The sequence below is a fragment of the Saccopteryx bilineata genome, chromosome 9, assembly GCF_036850765.1.
Source record: "Saccopteryx bilineata isolate mSacBil1 chromosome 9, mSacBil1_pri_phased_curated, whole genome shotgun sequence".
Classification (NCBI taxonomy): domain Eukaryota; kingdom Metazoa; phylum Chordata; class Mammalia; order Chiroptera; family Emballonuridae; genus Saccopteryx; species Saccopteryx bilineata.
The window spans coordinates 54,830,201-54,851,491 of record NC_089498.1 but is presented as its reverse complement, the minus strand read 5'-3'; the positions used below and the strand labels follow the sequence as shown (position 1 = coordinate 54,851,491).

General features: G+C 36.6%; 1 protein-coding gene across 1 annotated transcript in view; it reads left to right on the top strand.

Annotated features, from left to right (window-relative positions):
• PCDH15 (protocadherin related 15) overlaps positions 1–21,291 on the top strand; it is a 1,080,236-nt gene that overhangs the window by 470,810 nt on the left and 588,135 nt on the right. Inside the window, exon 6 of the mRNA XM_066242956.1 lies at positions 9,720–9,839. Within this exon, the coding sequence (XP_066099053.1) occupies positions 9,720–9,839 (120 nt within the window). The remainder of the gene's footprint in view (positions 1–9,719; positions 9,840–21,291) is intronic.

Here is a 21,291-nt window from a genome sequence, read left to right as displayed (position 1 = left end):
CAGATTTTCAAGGTACAAATGACTTTCAGGAGAGATTCATAAAATTATTTTATCTGATGAGGAGGTTAACAGCTGAATCATAGTCATAGGGTGAATGCCTTCTAATTTGGCAAGATTATTTTTATTATGGTAGCTGATTTCAGACCATGCAATGTAATGGAGAAGACCCTGAAAATAAGTGTAGAAGCAAAAAGAAGAGAGTAGTTAATCATTAAAAAATAGGCTTGCTTTGCAGCGCCACATATATTAGAGTTCGGGAATTGAAAATATCATACATAGATTATTAAGAAAGCACTATGGGTCATTTTTAAAGTGTCACGAGGGTGATCAAAGTACTAAAAGACTGTATGTTCTCTGTTATAGTTAAATTAGCAATTGTTCTGCAGAGTACTATATAGTACATATATAGACATTGATGAGTAATAACATGAGACTCTAATCTTTATATCTACAGGATCAAATAATTTTATTTGTTTGTTGAAGAGAAATGGTATCAGGGATGTATTATTCAGTTCTCCGGGGAAATAGACTTGATAGATAAATAGAAACGTATGCAGATAGATGATAGATAGATTATAGATAGAACAAGAAATATATATTATAAGAAATTTTAATTATGGAGGCTAAAAATCTTAAGGTTTATTTATTTGATTTTTTATTCATTCATTTTTTTAGAGAGGAGAGGGAGAGACAGCGAGAGAGAGAGGAGAGACAGAGAGAGAGAAGGGGGGAGGAGCTGGAAGCATCAACTCCCATATGTGCCTTGACCAGGCAAGCCCAGGGTTTTGAACCAGTGACCTCAGCATTTCCAGGTCGACGCTTTATCCCACTGCGCCACCACAGGTCAGGCCAATCTTAAAGTTTATACTCAGCAATCTGGAGACTTGGGCATGCTGATGGTATAGTTAAAAATCAAAGTATGAGAACTTGGAGAATAGATTATGTAAATTCCAACCTAAATCCAAGTCTGAAGACAAGAAAAGACAGCTGTCCCAGCTCAAAAACAATCAGGCAGAAAGAGTGAATTTATCTTTACTCAGCCTTTTTGTTCCTCTCAAGCATTCAACAGATTAGATAGGGTCCACCCATATTTGAGAGGGCAATCTGATTTACTCAATCTCTTGATTCAAATGTTAATCTCATCTAGAAATACCCTCTCAGACAGGTCCAGAACAATGTTTAGTCAGATATCTGGGCAACAGTCAGGGGATACTCAAGATTGTCAGTCACAATAAATATATACTTATGCTACACAAATGTGAAAGAAGATCATAAAATTGAGGTCTCATTGTTCATTAAAATTGGGAAAGTGATACAAGTTTCACTAGCAGTGATAATTATACAGAATGATGTCTTCTGTTGGGTGTTTTATTTTTAAGAGACTAATTGGTATGAAATGTATTTCTAGTATACAGTAAATCAGATAAAGAAATTGATGATTGAAAAGTAAGTGATAGATAATTGGCTATTCAGCCACTATCTTTTTTTAATTCTTTTTATTTTATTTTATCTTATTTTATTTATTTATTTATTTATTTATTCATTCATTCATTCATTCATTCATTCATTCATTCATTCATTCATTTGCAGGGACAGAGAGAGAGTCAGAGAGAGGGATAGATAGGGACAGACAGGTAGGAACGGAGAGAGATGAGAAACATCAATCATCAATTTTTCATTGCGACACTTTAGTTGTTCATTGATTGCTTTCTCATATGTGCCTTGACTGTGGGTCTACAGCAGACCGAGTAACCCCTTGCTTGAGCCAGCGACCTTGGGTCCAAGCTGGTGAGCTTTTTTGCTCAAGACAGATGAGCCCGCGCTCAAGCTGGCGACCTCGGAGTCTTGAACCTGGGTCTTCCGCATCCCAGTCCGATGCTCTATCCACTGCGCCACCACCTGGTCAGGTTGATGATTGAAAAATAAACATGTACTAATCTAATATTGACTGAGATTTCATCTTTTCCACTAAATATAATGGTTCTTCTTTAATAATGTGTATTAGTGGAAATAGAGCACTGCTGCCATTGCTAACATTGTCATTGCATTATTATTGTGTGAAAATTATGATGTTGTGAATGCTAGATCAGTTTATGTAATATCCATGATCCTTCATATGTTTTTTCTTTGTTTATAGAGGAAGAGAAAACAATACCTTTGGATTCTAATGAATTGTGTAGGAAAGTAGAATCTCATCAATTGCTTTTAAAATCATTCCTTAAGGGTAGCTTTCTCTTGGGAACATTTTCAAAAGATAACATTATTCTTTTGCATTTTATATTAGATGTACTTACTATAAAAATATATTTTTTTATTCTGGACTCTTGTACAGTTTCTCTTTAATCATTAAACTGTTTAAATCTATGGGAAGGTATTGGTTGCAAATATACGTAAAAGACAACTTTAGATATTTAGAAATTATATAGTTTACCAATTTATTTCTACCAAAATGTTTTCATGTAAATATATTACATTAGAAAGCCCGGTGGTCATACGAAATGACCGCTGTTCTAGATATTATAAATTGTAATTAAAATGATTTCTGCAAAGGTGTCTGCTAATTAAAACTGAATTACCCAGGGCAGGCGGTGAAGATGCATGCCCCTTTGCTTACTGCCCCACGGGGTTTCCCCCTTCTACTTGCTTAATTGCTTAAAGTAGAGTGCAATGAAGGAAACCACTGGCGGTACATTTCTTAAGAGCCACCGCTAGCTCAATAAATAAAGGTGATTTAAATAATAAAATGTTAATTCATATGTCAAAGATCTCTTTGTACACAACATTTCTTGTGTAGATCTTTCCATCATTTTTAAGCTTGCCTTGCAGAGGACCATCAATTATTTTTAATTTTACGTCCGATCTTTCACGAACTCTTGAACAGGGAACATTAAGTTGACCGTCCAAATGCAGGCTCAGGTAAAAAAATGCCAACATGCTTAAGCGTTTGGCCCTGAGACTTATTGATGGTCATAGCAAAGGCAAGTTTTACAGGAAATTGTCTACGTCTCAGTTGAAACGGCAACCTTGTTTGAGATGGAGCCAAATCAATTCTTGGAATGACATGTATTTCACCTTTAGAGGGGCCAGTCAAAGACTTAGCTATTATGACATTATTTTTCAATTAGAGGAATGCTCAAAAATTAAAGTTTCTCCGTTTGAAACTGTTGTAATCCTTTTTGCGTTTCGGTCAGCATTACTCTGTCATTTTTTTGCATTTCTCTCCTGCCTTTGTTCAAGGGACTCATTTTGTCGAGACAGGCTTTTTTGTCTTCCATCTGAGGCAAGCCTTGGTTCCCTATGCTCATCAGTCTCATTTTGCCAAGAAAGATGCATTTGCTCTGTGACCAAAGCAAGCCTTGTCTTTCTCTGTTCAGTGGTTTCTTTTTGTTGAGAAAGCCATTTTTGTGCAGCTTCAGCTCTTTTTCTCTCCTCTTCAGTGCTGTATTTTCTAGGAGGCATTCTTAAAAGTAATTACGTTAAGACGTAGTTTTTATGTAAAACACATGATTGCCAATGCAAACTAATGTTCACCTTCCCCCTGACCCACTCAATTTGCGTTCAGCCGTGGCAACTTCACCCCATTGGCTAGTACAGTTACGCAAGCAACCAATAAGCTATCAGCGGCAAACAGACACTTAAGCCACATATAATAAAGATGAGACTCCAGGAGATATTCAACAGATATAATGTTAGAAGATTATTGTTACCTATTAATATAAGGACACTGATACCAGTAGCATCCGATCACTAAAAACACACTTTTAATACAATATTATAATTTGTGGAGTGCTTTCCAACATACATCCTTCTCAATATTTTCTTCAAAGTGAACAACATATCATTTATTTGCTGATTATAAAGTCAGTCTATAGTGGCATTAACATCATAGTGGTATAAAGCATCCCTCCTATAATTCATCCCTTTTAACAAATAAAAATCTGCATCCATCTAAGAACAAAGTATTTCTGTGATAATTATGGGATCCAGCATCCACCAAGGAACTTGGAAGCAGTCTCACCCACTTGTGAGTTGGGTAATTAGGCCAACCTCTATTGGGGCTATGGAACCAACAGAAGCCAGTAAACTGTTACCATCCCCTCTTGGCAATGATCTGGTCAAACCAGGGTAATGCTGGCTTGGGCAGATAACTATAGATAAGGAACACTTTGTTAAAGTCCAGCTTGCCTGAGAAGAGATTATAGCATTCCATTTGTAACAACAACAAAAATAATACAAATCTGCAGTTTAGATGCATTAAAGAGGGTCAAACTCTCCATGTCAGCCCTCCCTCCCAGGCTGTACTAGCTTAACTAGCCAGTGGGACCTCTCAGGCAGGGGAAAGAGAGAAAACAGCAACTGCCTAGCTACCTCAGTGTATCAGATGCTGATGAAGAGAAATTTGTTTATCCCCATCAATGCCTAGAACAGGGGTCCCCAAATGAGGCAGGCGGGCTGCATGCAGCCCCCTGAGGCCATTTATCTGGCCCCCGCCACACTTCCAGAAGGGGTACCTCTTTCATTGGTGGTCAGTGAGAGGAGCATAGTTCCCATTGAAATACTGGCCAGTTTGTTGATTTAAATTTACATGTTGTTTATTTTAAATATTGTATTTTTTCCCTTTTTGTTTTCTTACTTTAAAATAAGATATGTGCAATGTACATAGGGATTTGTTCATAGTTTTTTTTATAGTCTGGCCCTCCAATGGTCTGAGGGACAGTGAACTGGCCCCCTGTGTAAAAAGTTTGGGAACCCCTGGCCTAGAACATTGAGGCAGGATCTCCACATCCATGACTCAGGGGAGGGAGGAGATTGGGAAAAAGATAGATCAAAATATCACAGGGCATAAAATGTATGAGCATCTTGGCCCTGGCCGGTTGGCTCAGTCGTGGAGTGTTGGCCTGGCGTGCAGGAGTCCTGGGTTCGTTCCTGGCCAGCGCACATGGGAGAAGCACCCATCTGCTTCTTCATCTTTCCACCTCTCCTTTCTCTCTGTCTCTCTCTTCCTCTCCTGCAGCCAAGGCTCCATTGGAGCAAAGTTGGCCCGGGTGCTGAGGATGGCTCCATGGCCTCTGCCTCAGGCACTAGAATGGCTCTGGTTGCAACAGAGCGCCACCCCAGATGAGCAGAGCACTGCCCCCTGGTGGGCGTGCCGGGTGGATCCCGGTTGGACGCATGCGGGAGTCTGTCTGACTGTCTCCCCATTTCCAACTTCAGAAAAATACAAAAAAAAAAAAAATGTATAAAATGTATGAGGATCTTGCTGCCTCTGTTCAGTACTCCAGCAGGCAGCCAGCCTGCCTACAGGCCACTTGGAGAACTTTATGCAAAGATCCCCCCACCTTACCTGTGGGTACCCCTAACCCTACAGGTGCTAAACCCACACCACTCCCCACTCTGTGGCCAACTCCTTGTGTGCACTCTCCAGTGCAGTGGTGAGAGAGAGCTCTGGTAAACAGCAGATATGCTCAAAACATCAGCCAAGGACTGTGAACAAGTGTGAAACCGCAAACTTGCCTGTAGCGCCCCTGTTTGGGAAACAGTAGCCAGCATTGTGAGTTATAACAACCAGAGAAGAGACAAGCTGAAGAATTCAGCCACAGAGGTAGCAAAAAGTCTGAAGGAGGTATATTTAATGAGGTTGCAGAAAATCCCTGATGTAAACAGGACCAACAAAAAATATCTCCAAAACAGGGACAATTAGGGAAAAAAATGAAATGTCTGATACTTCAAAATGCAAAAACAATAACACAAAACTCCAGGAACATGAAGAATCAAAGAAACATGTCATGACAAAAAGATAACAACCTACAGTAATCGAACTCAAAAACACAGAAATTGGTGATTTATCTGAAAAAGAATTCAGAATACTTGTCTCAAAGGACCTGAATGAGCAACAGAAAAACAGAAAGACAATTCAATAAAATCAGGAACACAACAGATAAACAAAATGAAAAATTTAACATATAGAAATCATCAAAATAAAACAAACAGAAATTCTAGAGCTTAATAACTGAATCCAAAATTAAAAAAAAAAAAGTAGAAAACATCTATGATAGAACAAACCAAGCATATTAAATAAGGTGTTTTTAAACTAAAACACACATACAATAAGGTTATGTATTGATCAGTTGATAAAAATATTGTAACCAGAAGCTTGCAAGAACCTAACGCTGTATTCCAATAGCAATGTAAAATCCCTGTACTCTCCCTAAGACTGATGATTTAGTATTTCTTAATTCTGTGTGTGTTGTAGCTCTATAGACCATATCTACCATGGATAATGAAAATCAACAGTATTTATATGAAACTGTGACTACAATGCTTCTTTGGGGAAATTTTGCCATATGAGATTAATGATAGCCCTGGCCAGATAGCTCAATTTATTGGAGCATCCTCCTAAAGTGCAGAGGTTGGTTTGATTCTGGGTTACGGCACATACAGGAACAGTTCAATGTTCCTATTTCTCTGTATCTCCCTGCCTCTCTTTCTCTCTCTCTCTCTCTCTCTAAAAAAAAAAAAAAATTAGTAAGGACAAATGTTTACTTTTTGTTCCTAATATTTAGCTTGACTTAAGTAGCTATGCACCATAAGATATCTGAAGAGTTAACTGAGAACTTCTCACCTTTTATATTCATATTCTAATTTCTCTCATGTATCTTTCTGAAATATTAAATTTTCTTGCATTGATTTTCTTTAACTTTTACATTTGCATTTATCTATGCATTTCCTGTATTTCCCAGTAGCTATATAAAATCATTTGTAAAAAAAATATATGAGCTAAGTAAGAGATGCCCTCAGGCAGCTGCCCAGGCTAATCATCGTCCCATGCATAAATGCCCTTCAGAAAACCAAGTTTATATTTCTGAGACTTGTTGAAATGTTAAAGGACACAGACCATGACCATCTGCATGGTGGATGTGCCCTGAAAACTGTGAATAAGGTGCAGAGCAATACGTTATAGTCAACTACCTGCCTGGCATGTGAAGATTTCCACCTCCACATAATACTTAACAATTCACAAAGCACTAGTGTGCCATGTCTCCTGCAATGAGAACAGGTGTATATTTATGTAATACGTGTGTGCACAAAGATATGCACCTGTTTCTGTTGGTTGTGCATAAAGAAATTTAATGAAATAGGGTCCTGAAATCTATTTTTTAAAACTCTTCTGTGTATTCCAGCTCTATTTTGCTTTTGTGCATCTATAAAGGTTATTTCATGGGAGCCCCTTTTGCCTTGATAGACTTTCCATATTAACACAAAGCGCCTTTTCTTTTTTCCTCAACTATTTCTATTAGGTTCAAGTACTATAAACTGTTCTCATATCTGAACATTTCTGCTATCTGAACTGTAAATCATGTATATAATATATACAGCCTAATTCCTGTTTCATTTTTAGTTCTGATTTTTTAATTCAACCTATGACATAGTTATTTTCTTTGGCAACAAAGATCTTTGATGAAATGATTTTAAGTTTCAATTACTAGATACCTGGAAATAAACTGTTGTCATTTAGTATTTAAATTATATCATTTAAAAATTAAATCATAGCTATATAAGAATGATAGAATTTTTATGAGAGAAAATGATGTTGGCCCTGACTGGTTGGCTCAGCAGTAGAGTGTCCGTTCAATGTGTGGATGTCTTGGGTTTGATTCCCAAACAGGGCACAGAGGAGAAGTGACTATCTGCTTCTCCACCCCTCACCCCCATCTCCTCTCTCTCTCTCTCTCTCTCTCTCTCTCTCTCTCTCTCTCTCTCTCTCCCACAGCCATAGCTCAATTGATTCAAGTGCATTACCCAGGCACTGAGGATGGCTCCACAAAGCCTCATGCCTCAGGCACTATAAATAGCTCTGTCAAGAGCATGAGCCCCAGATGGGCAGAGGATGGGTCCCAAACAAGGGTGGCCAGGTGGATCTTGGTCTAAGTGCATGTAGAAGTCTGTCTATCTCCCTTCCTCACTTGGAAAAGAAGAAAAAGAAAAAAGGAAAAAAAATGATGTCTTTTGGGACAGTGGTTACATTAAAAATACATAGATGTTGGCTTGGAAGCCTTTTAGTTAACTAACATTTTCACTAAACACAACCCCCAGTGGTTTCTCAGTGCTATCTGTACTATTTAAGCTGTCCCTTTCTCACTTCATTCTCAGTTCTCTTTGACCTGCAGAAAGTCAAAGCTTACCTTTTAAGGCTGCTTGAAGAGGACTGACTTGATAAATACCCACTGAATGAAATAGGATGATGAAATCTATCACTGTTGTACTTTGTACTTTCGTTATAGTTCTTTAATCATAATTGTAATTTATTTTTCTAAATCAGAGTCTACAAATTGCAGGAGTCACTGTGTACGTAGATGTATTTTGTCACCTTAAATTTATGATTTAATTCTCTAAAATGTATTACCAACCTTAAAAAGAGGGGTTTTTTTTCTATAAAATTAGACTATTAGAAGACATGGTAACATGGGTTCCTTATTCCAATATGCCAAGAAATTGCTTGGGCAGAGTTGCAACTACTACCTCAAAAAGGGTACATGTTCTCCAATTGGTACCATTACCATCAGGCTTGTGTCTCTTCCTTACATTGCCTGATGGATCGCTGTAGATTTTGAGTTTATAGCTGCTAATAATAGAAGTAAATGGAACAACTCCTTTTATTTCTCTGAAACTATTTCTCCATGAAGGAATCCCATTTAAAAACTAACAAAAGGTATCTCAGAACAGTATTTAAAAATCTCTGCTCTGTGGAGGCAGGGAGCTTATATTTATTGACAAATTTCATTGTTTCATTTAAACAATGCAATGATTAAATATGCGAAGTATAAAAAACCAAAAAGAGCACAGTATTGGACATGGCAACAAAGCATAGAGAAATGCTGTGTCAGAGATGGTCTAGGAGAAAAATGATACATTAGTACGCTGCAGTGTAACTATTATGAGTAAGATTCCAGCTGCTTCAGACTCTGGTTGTAGGAACATGTTGTGCAAAGACCTACAAGAAAGACAAAATAACAGCGATTCTGAGATGGAAATCTATAAGAACTAAAGCCAAATACCAAATCCTGATTTTAGGTGGTCCATTGAGTTTTGTTGTTGTTGTTTTAATCCAAATGAAAATATAAGACCATCTCGCCAATTCCTGTCACATAATGGCTTTCTATTCAACCAATAGGGTGATCACTGAAGAAACACTCAGCTTTCTTTCTCCTCTGTTAAATGGGGCATCTATTTTCTTCGACTCTTTTCCTAGAACTTGCCCACTTGTGTGTAATTACCAACCTGGATTTCACTGATCTCTCTGAAATTGTTTTTGATTTTAAAATAAAGTAACTTACTTCCACATATAATTTAAATCTAGCTTGTAGGCTTATAGATTACTTAATGCATCAAGATTTTTTTTTTTAAGGAGGAGCAATAGATGTATTTTCTCCATAGAGGCTAAGATGCTAATGGTCATAGATTGGCCCCAATGTGCTTCAGACTGAATCTGGGCCTTCTATTTTTCGAACCAAAGCAAGGACAATGTTTTTGGAAATTGCAGACTTTATAAGAGTTCTTATGTAAGGTGTGCAAGTGTTCTTTTCAATCACTTTAGGTCTTTAGTTGTGGGCTGCTGCGTCCTCTCTCCCTTTGTGTAATGAAGGGCTGGGTTTTGTTCTGGAACAATTGTCGTGTACTGCTGATGAAGTGAGAATTGACAGTTTTTCTTTTCCTTTCAGCTCACCCCAGTTGGCACCACAATATTCACAGGATTTTCAGGAGACAACGGAGCTACAGACATAGATGATGGCCCAAATGGACAGATAGAATATGTTATTCAATATAATCCAGATGATCCGGTATGTAAATACTTACTTGCAATATGACTTCACTGTGAGGAATAGAATTAATGTTTACTTCAACTGCTACTTATTCTATTATTCTATTACTCAGCTCCTGAAACCACAATAGTAATAATAGTATCATTGAATATTATCTCAAAATTGTTTTCTTTAAAAAATGTACTATACTTGAAAATCCACTTTTTGGTGGTATTTGTAGGTAAGAGTTTAAAATGTATTTTAGCTCTAATATGTTGTTTATACTAAATTACCATTATCTTTGTGGACTCCTAAACATTCTAAAGAAAACATTGGCCATGATATAACTAAAGTGATTCATATGCTATATGGAACTTACAAATTAATACTACCACTATCCATTAATTCACCACTGAAACCTAAGAGAAGAGGACAAAACCTCTAGCTATAGATTGTTTTTTAGGCTGTTAAATTATTTCTTCCAGGGATTTATTATATTTAACACAGATAAAATCAGAATTGTTTTGTTGAAGCTAAAGCTGAAAGTCCTGTCTGCCATCTCTTCTTTCTCTTTTCATAAGACAGCTTCTCGGAACATCATGGGCTACCCAAAGTATAGTTTAAAGTTATTCCTTAGGCCTTGGCCAGTTGGCTCAGTGGTAGGGTGTTGACCTGGCTTGTGGAAGTCCTACATTTGATTCTTGGCCAGGGAACAGGGGAGAAGTGCCCATCTGCTTCTCCACCCTTCTCTCTCTTCTTTCTCTCTGTCTCTCTCTCTATCTCTCTCTTCCCCTCCCACAGCCAAAGCTGCATTGGAGTAAAGTTGGTCTGGGTGCTGAAGATGGTTCCATGGTCTCCACGTCAGGTGCTAGAATGGCTCATATAGCAATAGAGCATGTCCCAGACGGGCAGAACATAGCCCCCCTGTGGACATGCTGGGTGGTTCACGGTCCAGCACATGTGGGATTCTTTCTGCTTCTCACTTCAGAAAAATAAATAAAATAAATAATAAAATAAAATAAAGTTATTTCTTAAGTGACTTTTCTAAATTAATAATTTTCTTTTTGTGAATATTAGGGACATAAAAGTGCTCAAAAAATAGATCTTTATATTTAAATTATATATTTCTTACATAAGCTCTACATAAACAAACACAAACTATTATGCTTGCAGAGACTAAGAAGTCATAATAAGGTGTACTTCAAAACTTTATTACATAAATTAAGTGAATTGTGAGTGAATTATCTTATATTATTCTCACAAATCAATTGTTTATTAGTAGTATTTCTATTGTGCAGGAGAAAAAACAGGCTCATAGGTGAAGTGGTGCTTTTTATCACACAGCTACTTCTAAGCTAGAGTCAAGTCTGAGTTCAGTATAGTATGTGCTCCACCTTTTCTATAGTTATATTTAAATATTTTTTTAAAGGAAAACAAAAATGAAAAAGAAGCCATGGACATAATAGGGTTAGGAGAAACTGGGCAGGGGTAGTGTGTTTTGTTTTTCCTTAAACAGTATGTCTTTACTTGTTTGTAGGCAAAGGCAATGAAACCAATTAGGATGAAGGGTTACACAAGAAATAGTGTAGAAAAGATCGAAGAAATAGCAGAGGAGAAAAGGGCAAGTGAAACAGGTTTCCCTTAAAAGTAGAAACCGACAGCTGACTGAACATTCTATTTCTAAATCATTCTTTTCGATTTAGACTTTTAAAAGAATTAATTATATGTGTGTGCCATGTTCCTAGCTTACATTTTATGAAGGTCATTCTTTAACCTTCACACCTCAAGCTATAAAAATAAAACCTCCCAGCCAAGTAGAGAATGGCCAGACCATATATTTTAGGAAAATATTTATTACACTGCATTAAAGGAAAAAAAAAAACCCCCAAAAAACAAAACTATCCAAGGTTTAGATATAGTGTGAGACAAAAATGTATTACCATACTTAGAAGCTATCTTTTTAAAAATTTGTGGGGCTGAAATTTCTTAGTAACTGTGCTGTAATTCCTTTTTCCCTTTTAGGGATTTGTAGTTTGGTATTAAATATAATATATACCTTTTACTGTGTACAGATTGGATAAGCCAATCAGCCACATACAGTTTTTAAATTAAAAAGAAAACTGTCATTCTCTGGACATGGTTCTAATTCAGTGAGGCAAAATAAAGACATCATGACAGCACTTAACTTAGGTTATATTGGATGGGAAAGCATTAACCAAGTCAAATTTTTACAGAGACAATCCATCTTTTAGTCATACTTAGAGTATTCCTATAGTTTTTTCTTTTATAAGATCTATGACAGAAAAAATACCTGACGGTTTTAAAATTCTGCCACTGTTCAATTCTTAGTAATTCTGCATATATTAATAGCAATATAATATTCCCCCACTAACTTCTTTATTTTATTAAAAAATTGTTTGCACTGCAAACTTATTTAACCTAAAAATGCTGCCACTTCTGGCTTTCATAACCATAGTCATAATTTATTTCCAATTAATCTTACACTGTTGAGTAAATTATAAAAAGAGTAGCTTGCTCTGTTCTATTTAAAAGTCTTAGAGTTTTAATTTGTTTTTTTTTTAGTTTTGTTTTTCATTTCATGTAAACTATTCATTAGCAGAAATCACAAATTAGTCAACTGGATTTCATTCACACACAAACATTTTGTCTGGCCTCAGATTATTTAAAGTAATTTTTGAGTGGATTAGAAAATTGTACTTTGAAATTTTGGTTTCTCTTCTCTCATAAAAAAAAAAAATTAAAAAAAAAATGACAACACTGGTCCTGATTTCCAATAGGATAATAATCAGCTAGAATTGAACTGCTGCATTCTCATAAGGAATGAATTCCCACCACTCAGGCAATACAAGCATAGGAGCTAATACCCCAAGGGGCTTCATTCTATTCTAGAATCTGATTTCTCGTTGTAGAAATTTGCAAAAGTCATTTCTGCCTTAAAGTACTAAAAAATATTTTTAATCATTTTTTCCCATTATATTAAACACTGGCCATCAGTGTTTCTGATAAGAAAAGTCAATAAAAATTTAAATGGTATTTTCCAGTATGTAATATGTCATTTTTCTGTAGCTATTTTTAAGAATGACTTTGAATCTTCAGTATTGCCAACTTAACAATGGCATGACAAAGTGTAGTTGTTGTTTTTTGTAATTATATTTTGGGGTTACTTACTAAACTTTTTTAATCTCTGAACTTGTTTTTGATCAGTTGAAGAAATTATCTGTCATTATTTGTTTAATATGTTCATGCCTGTATTCCTGACTCATCTTCCTCTGAGACTCCAGTTAAAAGAATATTAGGCATTTAAATATTGTTCCATAAGTACAGGTTCTGTTAAAATACTTTTAATATATTTTAATTACTTACCTGCAGCTGTCTAATTTCTACTGGCCTGTATTTAAGGTCACTTTCTTGACTTCTCTGCCATCTTCATTCTGCTGCTAAACCTATCCAATGATATTTTGAGAAAATCAGATAGTATAATCTTTAGGCCTAGATTTTCCACTTATTTTATAGTTTGTATTTATTGGTTGTAACTTTTTTTAGCTTTTCAGAATAATGAGAATAATAGCTTTGGCTAGTTGGCTTAGTTGTAGAGCTCTGTCCTAACATGTGGATATCCCATGTTCAATCCCGTCAGGGCACACAAGAGAAGTGACCATCTGCTTATCTAGCTCTCCTACTCCCTCTTCTCTCTCTCTCTCTCTCTCTCTCTCTCTCTCTCTCTCTCTCTCTCTCTCTCTCTCCTTCCCTCCCATAGAAATGGCTCGTATGGTTTGAGCATATCGCCCTGGGCACTGAGGATGGCTCCGTGGAGCCTCTATCTCAGGCGCTAAAACTAGCTAAGCTGTGTGCACGGCTACAGAGAGGGAAAGCATCAGCCTCAGATGGCAGTTGCCGGGTGGATCCTGGTTGGGGTGCATGCGGGAGTCTTTCAATCTCCTCTCACTTAGAACAGAAGAAAGAAAGAAAGAGCAAATATTATTTTTACATCTCTTAACACAGACACAGTTATAAATAGCTGATTTTTAATCCTGTCTACTTATTTTAACCTTGGTCTTCATTCTTTCTCCTCTTGAAAAGAGAACACATTTCCTGGTTCATCATATATTACGTTGTTTTGGAAAATATCCTGGATATTGTAAATTTTATATCGTGGACAAATTTTGATTCCATTGTATTGCTCTGAGAAGATTTTTGTTTCTTGGTTTATGTTAGCAAAAAACTCAGACTCAAATTGAAAACTACATTGGGTGCATCTCACTCACTTTTTTTTCTTTTTTTGTGTGTGTGTGACAAAGACAGAAAGAGAGACTTGAAGACAGATAGGAACATACAGATAGGAAGGGAGAGAGATGAGAAGCATTGATTCTTTGTTGCGGCTCCTTAGTTGTTCCTTGATTGCTTTCTCATATGCTCCTTGACTGGGCGGCTATAGCAGATTGAGTGACCCTTTGCTCAAGCCGGCAACCTTGGGCTCAAGCTGGTGAGCCTTGCTCGAACTGGATGAGCCTGCAATCAAGTTGGCTACCTCGGGGTCTCGAACCTGGGTCCTCTGAGTCCCAGTTAGATGCTCTATCCATTGTGCCTGGTCAGGCATCATTCTTGATTCAGTATATATTGTTCTTGGTTTATCTGCTTATAGTCTGCTCCATACACATTATTTCAAGATCAATTAAAGATTTGGACATAGTTGTTTTGTTTTTTTTTAATTTAATTTATTGGGATGAAATTTGTTAATTAAATATTATAGCTTTCAGGTGTACATTTCTAGACATCACCTGTATATTATAATATTGGGGTGTTCACCACCCCAAGTCTCGTCTCCTTCCAACACTGTTTATTCCCCCATTACTCTCCTGTACCTCCTCCCACTTCCCTTTTCCCTCCGATCATCACCTTACTATTTTCTTTGTCTATGAGGTTTTGTTCTTGCTTATTCCTTTCACCTTCAACACTCAGCCCCCTAAGCTCCATCCCCACTATCAGCTGTCAATCTGTTTTTTGTATCAATGAGTCTGTTTCTATTTTGTTTGATTTTGCATATAAGTGAAATAATATGGTATTTGTTATTATCTGATGGGCTTAGTTCACTTAGCATAATACTCTTCAGGTCCATTCATGCTGTCACAAAAAGTAAGAGTTCCTTCCTTTTTAAGGCTGAGACTACTCATTGTGTAAATGTACCACTGTTATTTTATCACTCATTCACTGATGGAAACTTTGGCTGCTTCTCAATCTTGCCTATTGTACATAACACTTCAATGAACACGGGGATGCATATATTCTTTTGAATCATTGTTTTGGGTTTCTTCAGATATATTCCCAAAAATAGAATCACTGGGTCATAAAGCAGTTCCATTTTTATTTTTTTGAAAAAACTCATACTGTTTCCACAGTGGAAGGACCAATCTGCATTCCCATTAATAGTGCATGAGGGTTCCCTTTTCTCCACGTCCTCGCCAACACTTGTAATTTGTTGATTTATTGATGATAGCCATTCTGACAGGTGTGAGTTGATAGTTCACTGTGGTTTTAATTTACGTTCTTCTGATGATTAGTGATGTTGAGTATCTTTCCATATCTGTTGGTCATCTATATGTACCCTTTGGAGAAGTGTCTATTCAGGTCCTTTGGCCATATTTTAATTGTATTTTTTTTAGTGTTATATATTTTAAAATAACTTTTAGATATTGCTTACCGGATGTATCACTGGTAATATTTAGTGGGTTGTCTTTTCATCTTATTGATAAGTTTCTTTGCTGTGCAAAATCTTTTTAATTAGCCATAGTCGTATATTAGTTTATTTGTAGTTTATTTCTCTTACCCAAGAAAAACATATCAGAAAAAAATATTGCTACAAGAAATGTCTGACAGCCCTGGCCGGTTGGCTCAGCAGTAGAGCGTTGGCCTGGTGTTCAGGAGTCCCGGGTTCGATTCCCTGCCAGGGCACACAGGAGAGGCGCCCATCTGCTTCTCCACCCCTCCCCCTCTATTTCCTCTGTCTCTCTCTTCCCCTCCATTGGAGCAAGGATGGCCCGGCCGCTGGGGATGGCTATGTGGCCTCTGCCTCTGCCTCAGGCGCTAGAATGGCTCTGAATGCAGCGGAGCGATGCCCCAGAGGGACAGAGCATTGCCCCCTGGTGGGCATGCCGGGTGGATCCAGGTTGGGCGAATGCGGGAGTCTGTCTGACTGCCTCCCGGTTTCCAGCTTCGGAAAAATGAAAAAAAAAAAAAAAAAAAAGAAATGTCTGACATTTTGCTGCCTGTTTTTCTCTAGGATTTTTATGTGATCAAGTCTTACTTTTAAGTCTTTAATCCATTTTGTTTTTCTTTTGTTTTTTTTTTTTTAATAAATTTTTATTAATGGTAATGGGATGACATTAATAAATCAGGGTACATATATTCAAAGAAAACATGTCTAGGTTATTTTGTCATCAAATTATTTTGCAAACCCCTCGCCCAAAGTCAGATTGTCCTCCGTCACCCTCTATCTAGTTCTCTGTGCCCCTCCCCCTCCCCCTAACTCACTCCCTCCCTCCCTCCCATGTCCTCCCTCCCCCCCCCCACCCTTGGTAACCACCACACTCTTGTCCATGTCTCTTAGTCTCATTTTTATGTTCCACCAATGTATGGAATCATGTAGTTCTTGTTTTTTTCTGATTTACTTATTTCACTCCTTATAATGTTATCAAGATCCCACCATTTTGCTGTAAATGATCCGATGTCATCATTTCTTATGGCTGAGTAGTATTCCATAGTGTATATGTGCCACATCTTCTTTATCCAGTCTTCTATTGAAGGGCTTTTTGGTTGTTTCCATGTCTTGGCCACTGTGAACAGTGCTGCAATGAACATGGGGCTACATGTGTCTTCACGTATCAATGTTTCTGAGGTTTTGGGGTATATACCCAGTAGAGGGATTGCTGGGTCATAAGGTAGTTCTATTTGCAGTTTTTTGAGGAACCACCATACTTTCCTCCATAATGGTTGTACTACTTTACAGTCCCACCAACAGTGAATGAGGGTTCCTTTTTCTCCACAGCCTCTCCAACATTTGCTATTACCCGTCTTGTTGATAATAGCTAATCTAACAGGAGTGAGGTGGTATCTCATTGTAGTTTTGATTTGCATTTCTCTAATAACTAATGAAGCTGAGCATCTTTTCATATATCTGTTGGCCATTTGTATCTCTTCCTGGGAGAAGTGTCTGTTCATGTCCTCTTCCCATTTTTTTATTGGATTGTTTGTTTGTTTGTTGTTGAGTTTTATGAGTTCTTTGTAAATTTTGGATATTAGGCCCTTATCTGAGCTGTCGTTTGAAAATATCAGTTCCCATATAGTTGGCTGTCTGTTTATTTTGATATCAGTTTCTCTTGCTGAGCAAAAACTTTTAATTCTGATGTAGTCCCATTCATTTATCTTTGCCTTCACTTCTCTTGCCATTGGAGTCAAGTTCATAAAATGTTCTTTAAAACCCAGGTCCATGATTTTAGTACCTATGTCTTCTTCTATGTACTTTATTGTTTCAGGTCTTATAATTAGGTCTTTGATCCATTTTGAATTAATTTTAGTACACGGGGACAGGCTGTAGTCGAGTTTCATTCTTTTGCATGTGGCTTTCCAGTTTTCCCAACACCATTTGTTGAAGAGGCTTTCTTTTCTCCATAGTGTGTTGTTGGCCCCTTTATCAAAGATTATTTGACCATATATATGTGGTTTTATTTCTGGGCTTTCTATTCTGTTCCATTGGTCTGAGTGTCTATTTTTCTGCCAATACCATGCTGTTTTGATTATCGTGGCCCTATAATATAGTTTAAAGTCAGGTATTGTAATGCCCCCAGCTTCATTCTTTTTCCTTAGGATTGTTTTGGCTATTCGGGGTTTTTTATAGTTCCATATAAATCTGATGATTTTTTGTTCCATTTCTTTAAAAAATCTCATAGGGATTTTGATGGGAATTGCATTAAATTTGTATATTGCTTTGGGTAATATGGCCATTTTGATTATATTTATTCTTCCTATCCAAGAACAAGGAATATTTTTCCATCTCATTGTATCTTTTTCGATTTCCCTTAACAATGCTTTGTAATTTTCATTATATAGGTCCTTTACGTTCTTTGTTATGTTTATTCCTAGGTATTTTATTTTTTTTGTTGCAATCGTGAAGGGGATTATTTTTTGAGTTCGTTTTCTAATATTTCATTGTTGGCATATAGAAAGGCTATGGACTTTTGTATGTTAATTTTGTATCCTGCAACCTTACTGTATTGGTTTATTGTTTCTAATAATCTTTTTGTGGAGTCCTTCGGGTTTTCGATGTATAGGATCATATCATCGGCAAAAAGTGATAGCTTTACTTCTTCTTTTCCGATATGGATGCCTTTTATTTCTTTGTCTTGTCTAATTGCTCTGGCCAGAACTTCTAGCACCACGTTGAATAAGAGTGGAGAGAGTGGACAACCCTGTCTTGTTCCTGATTTAAGGTAGAAAGTCCTCAGTTTTATGCCGTTTAATATGATGTTGGCTGATGGTTTATCATATATGGCCTTTATCATGTGGAGATATTTTCCTTCTATACCCATTTTGTTGAGAGTCTTAAACATAAAATTGTGTTGTATTTTATCAAAAGCCTTTTCTGCATCTATTGATAAGATCATGTGGTTTTTGTTCTTTGTTTTGTTGATATGGTGTATTACGTTAACCGTTTTGCGTATGTTGAACCATCCTTGAGATTCTTGGATGAATCCCACTTGATCATGATGTATTATTTTTTTAATATGTTGTTGTATTCGGTTTGCCAGTATTTTGTTTAGTATTTTAGCATCTGTATTCATTAGAGATATTGGTCTGTAGTTTTCTTTCTTTGTGCCATCCTTGCCAGGTTTTGGTATGAGGGTTATGTTGGCCTCATAAAATGTGTTTGGAAGTATTGCTTCTTCTTCAATTTTTTGGAAGGCTTTGAGTAGAATAGGAACCAAGTCTTCTTTGAATGTTTGATAGAATTCACTAGTATAACCGTCTGGGCCTGGACTTTTATTTTTGGGGAGATTTTTAATAGTTTTTTCTATTTCCTCCCTGCTGATTGGTCTGTTTAGGCTTTCTGCTTCTTCATGACTCAGTCTAGGAAGGTTGTATTGTTCTAGGAATTTATCCATTTCTTCTAGGTTGTTGTATTTGGTGGCATATAATTTTTCATAGTATTCTACAATAATTCTTTGTATATCTATGATGTCTGTGGTGATCTCTCCTCTTTCATTTTGGATTTTATTTATTTGAGTCCTGTGTCTTTTTTCCTTGGTGAGTCTTGCCAAGGGTTTGTCAATTTTGTTGATCTTTTCAAAGAACCAGCTCCTTGTTTTATTGATTTTTTCTATAGTTTTTCTGTTCTCTATTTCATTTATTTCTGCTCTGATTTTTATTATCTCCTTTCTTTGGCTGGTTTTGGGTTGTCTTTGTTCTTCTTTTTCTAGTTCCTTAAGGTGTGAAGTTAAGTGGTTTATTTCGGCTCTCTCTTGTTTGTTCATATAGGCCTGAAGTGATATGAACTTTCCTCTTATTACTGCTTTTGCTGCATCCCAGAGATTCTGCTATGTCGTATTTTCATTTTCATTTGTCTGTATATATCTTTTGATTTCTGCGTTTATTTCTTCTTTGACCCATTCATTTTTTAGAAGTATGTTGTTTAGTTTCCACATTTTTGTGGGTTTTTCCCCCTCTTTTTTGCAGTTGAATTCTAGTTTCAAGGCTTTATGATCAGAAAATATGCTTGGTACAATTTCACTTTTTCTAAATTTGCTGATATTGTCTTTGTGGCCCAACATATGGTCAATTCTTGAGAATGTTCCATGTACACTAGAGAAAAATGTATACTCTGTCGCTTTGGGATGAAGTGTCCTGTAGATGTCTATCATATCCAGGTGTTCTAGTATTTCGTTTAAGGCCACTATGTCTTTATTGATTCTCTGTTTGGATGACCGATCTAGAGCCGTCAGCAGTGTATTGAGGTCTCCAAGTATGATTGTATTTTTGTTAGTTTTTGTTTTAAGGTCAATAAGTAGCTGTCTTATATATTTTGGTGCTCCTTGGTTTGGTGCATATATATTAAGGATTGTTATGTCTTCTTGATTCAACTTCCCCTTAATCATTATGAAATGACCATTTTTGTCTCTGAGTACTTTTTCTGTCTTGTAGTCAGCATTATTAGATATGAGTATTGCTACGCCTGCTTTTTTTTGGGTGTTGTTTGCTTGGAGTATTGTTTTCCAGCCTTTCACTTTGAATTTGTTTTTATCCTTGTTGCTTAGATGTGTTTCTTGTAGGCAGCATATAGTTGGATTTTCTTTTTTAATCCATTCTGCTACTCTGTGTCTTTTTATTGGTAAGTTTAATCCATTTACATTTAGTGTAATTATTGACACTTGTGGGTTCCCTACTGCCATTTTATAAATTGCTTTCTGTTAGTTTTGTATCTAGTTTGATTCTTCTCTTTTGTTTTTCTATCATTTGTTTTTGTTTGTTTGTGTTCCATACTTCTTTCCTCTGTTGCTACCTTTTTTAAGTCAAGTGTTTTTGTGGTGGTTTTTTTAAGGGTGGTTACCATTAAGTAATGAAAAGGGTACCTACCATATTCATTGGAGTACCCTATCTTATAAGTATTTCTGCACTTCATCATCCTTTGCTACTGTTAATCTCCATCCTCTCCCCCCTTTTTTTCCTTTGTTGTCACAGTTTAAGTTTGGTTTTATTGTGTTCTTGGTGGAGCTGTTACTTGTGGTGTTGTTTTCTTTTGTTCTTTGAATCTGGTTGGAAAACCCCCCTTAGTATTTCCTGGAGTGGGGGCTTTCTGTTGATAAATTCTCTCATCTTTTCTGTATTTGTGAATGTTTTTATATCTCCTTCATACTTGAAGGATAGCTTTGATGGATATAGTATTCTTGGCTGAAAGTTCCTCTCTTTTAGGGCTTTAAATATTGGGGTCCACTCTCTTCTAGCTTGTAGAGTTTCTGCTGAGAAATCTGATGATAATCTAATAGGCCTTCCTTTATATGTTGTACTCTTCTTTTCCCTGGCTGCCTTGAGAATTTTTTCTTTGTCATTGGTTTGTGTCATCTTTATTATGATGTGCCTTGGAGTGGGTTTGTTGGGATTAAGAAAACTCGGTGTTCTGTTTGCTTCTTGAATTTGAGGCTTTAGTTCCTTCCACAGGCTTGGGAAGTTCTCGTCTATTATTTGTTTGAGTATATTCTCCATTCCATTTTCTTTCTCTTCTCCCTCTGATATACTTATTATTCTTATGTTATTCTTTCTGATGGAGTCAGACAATTCCTGTAGGGCTTTCTCGTTTTTTATTATTTTTGAGTCTCTTTCTTCTTCTCTCTGTTGTGCCTCAAGGTGTTTGTCTTCTATTTCACTAATCCTATCTTCAATCTGGGCTGTTCTGTTAGCTAAGCTTGTTACCTCGTTTTTCAGC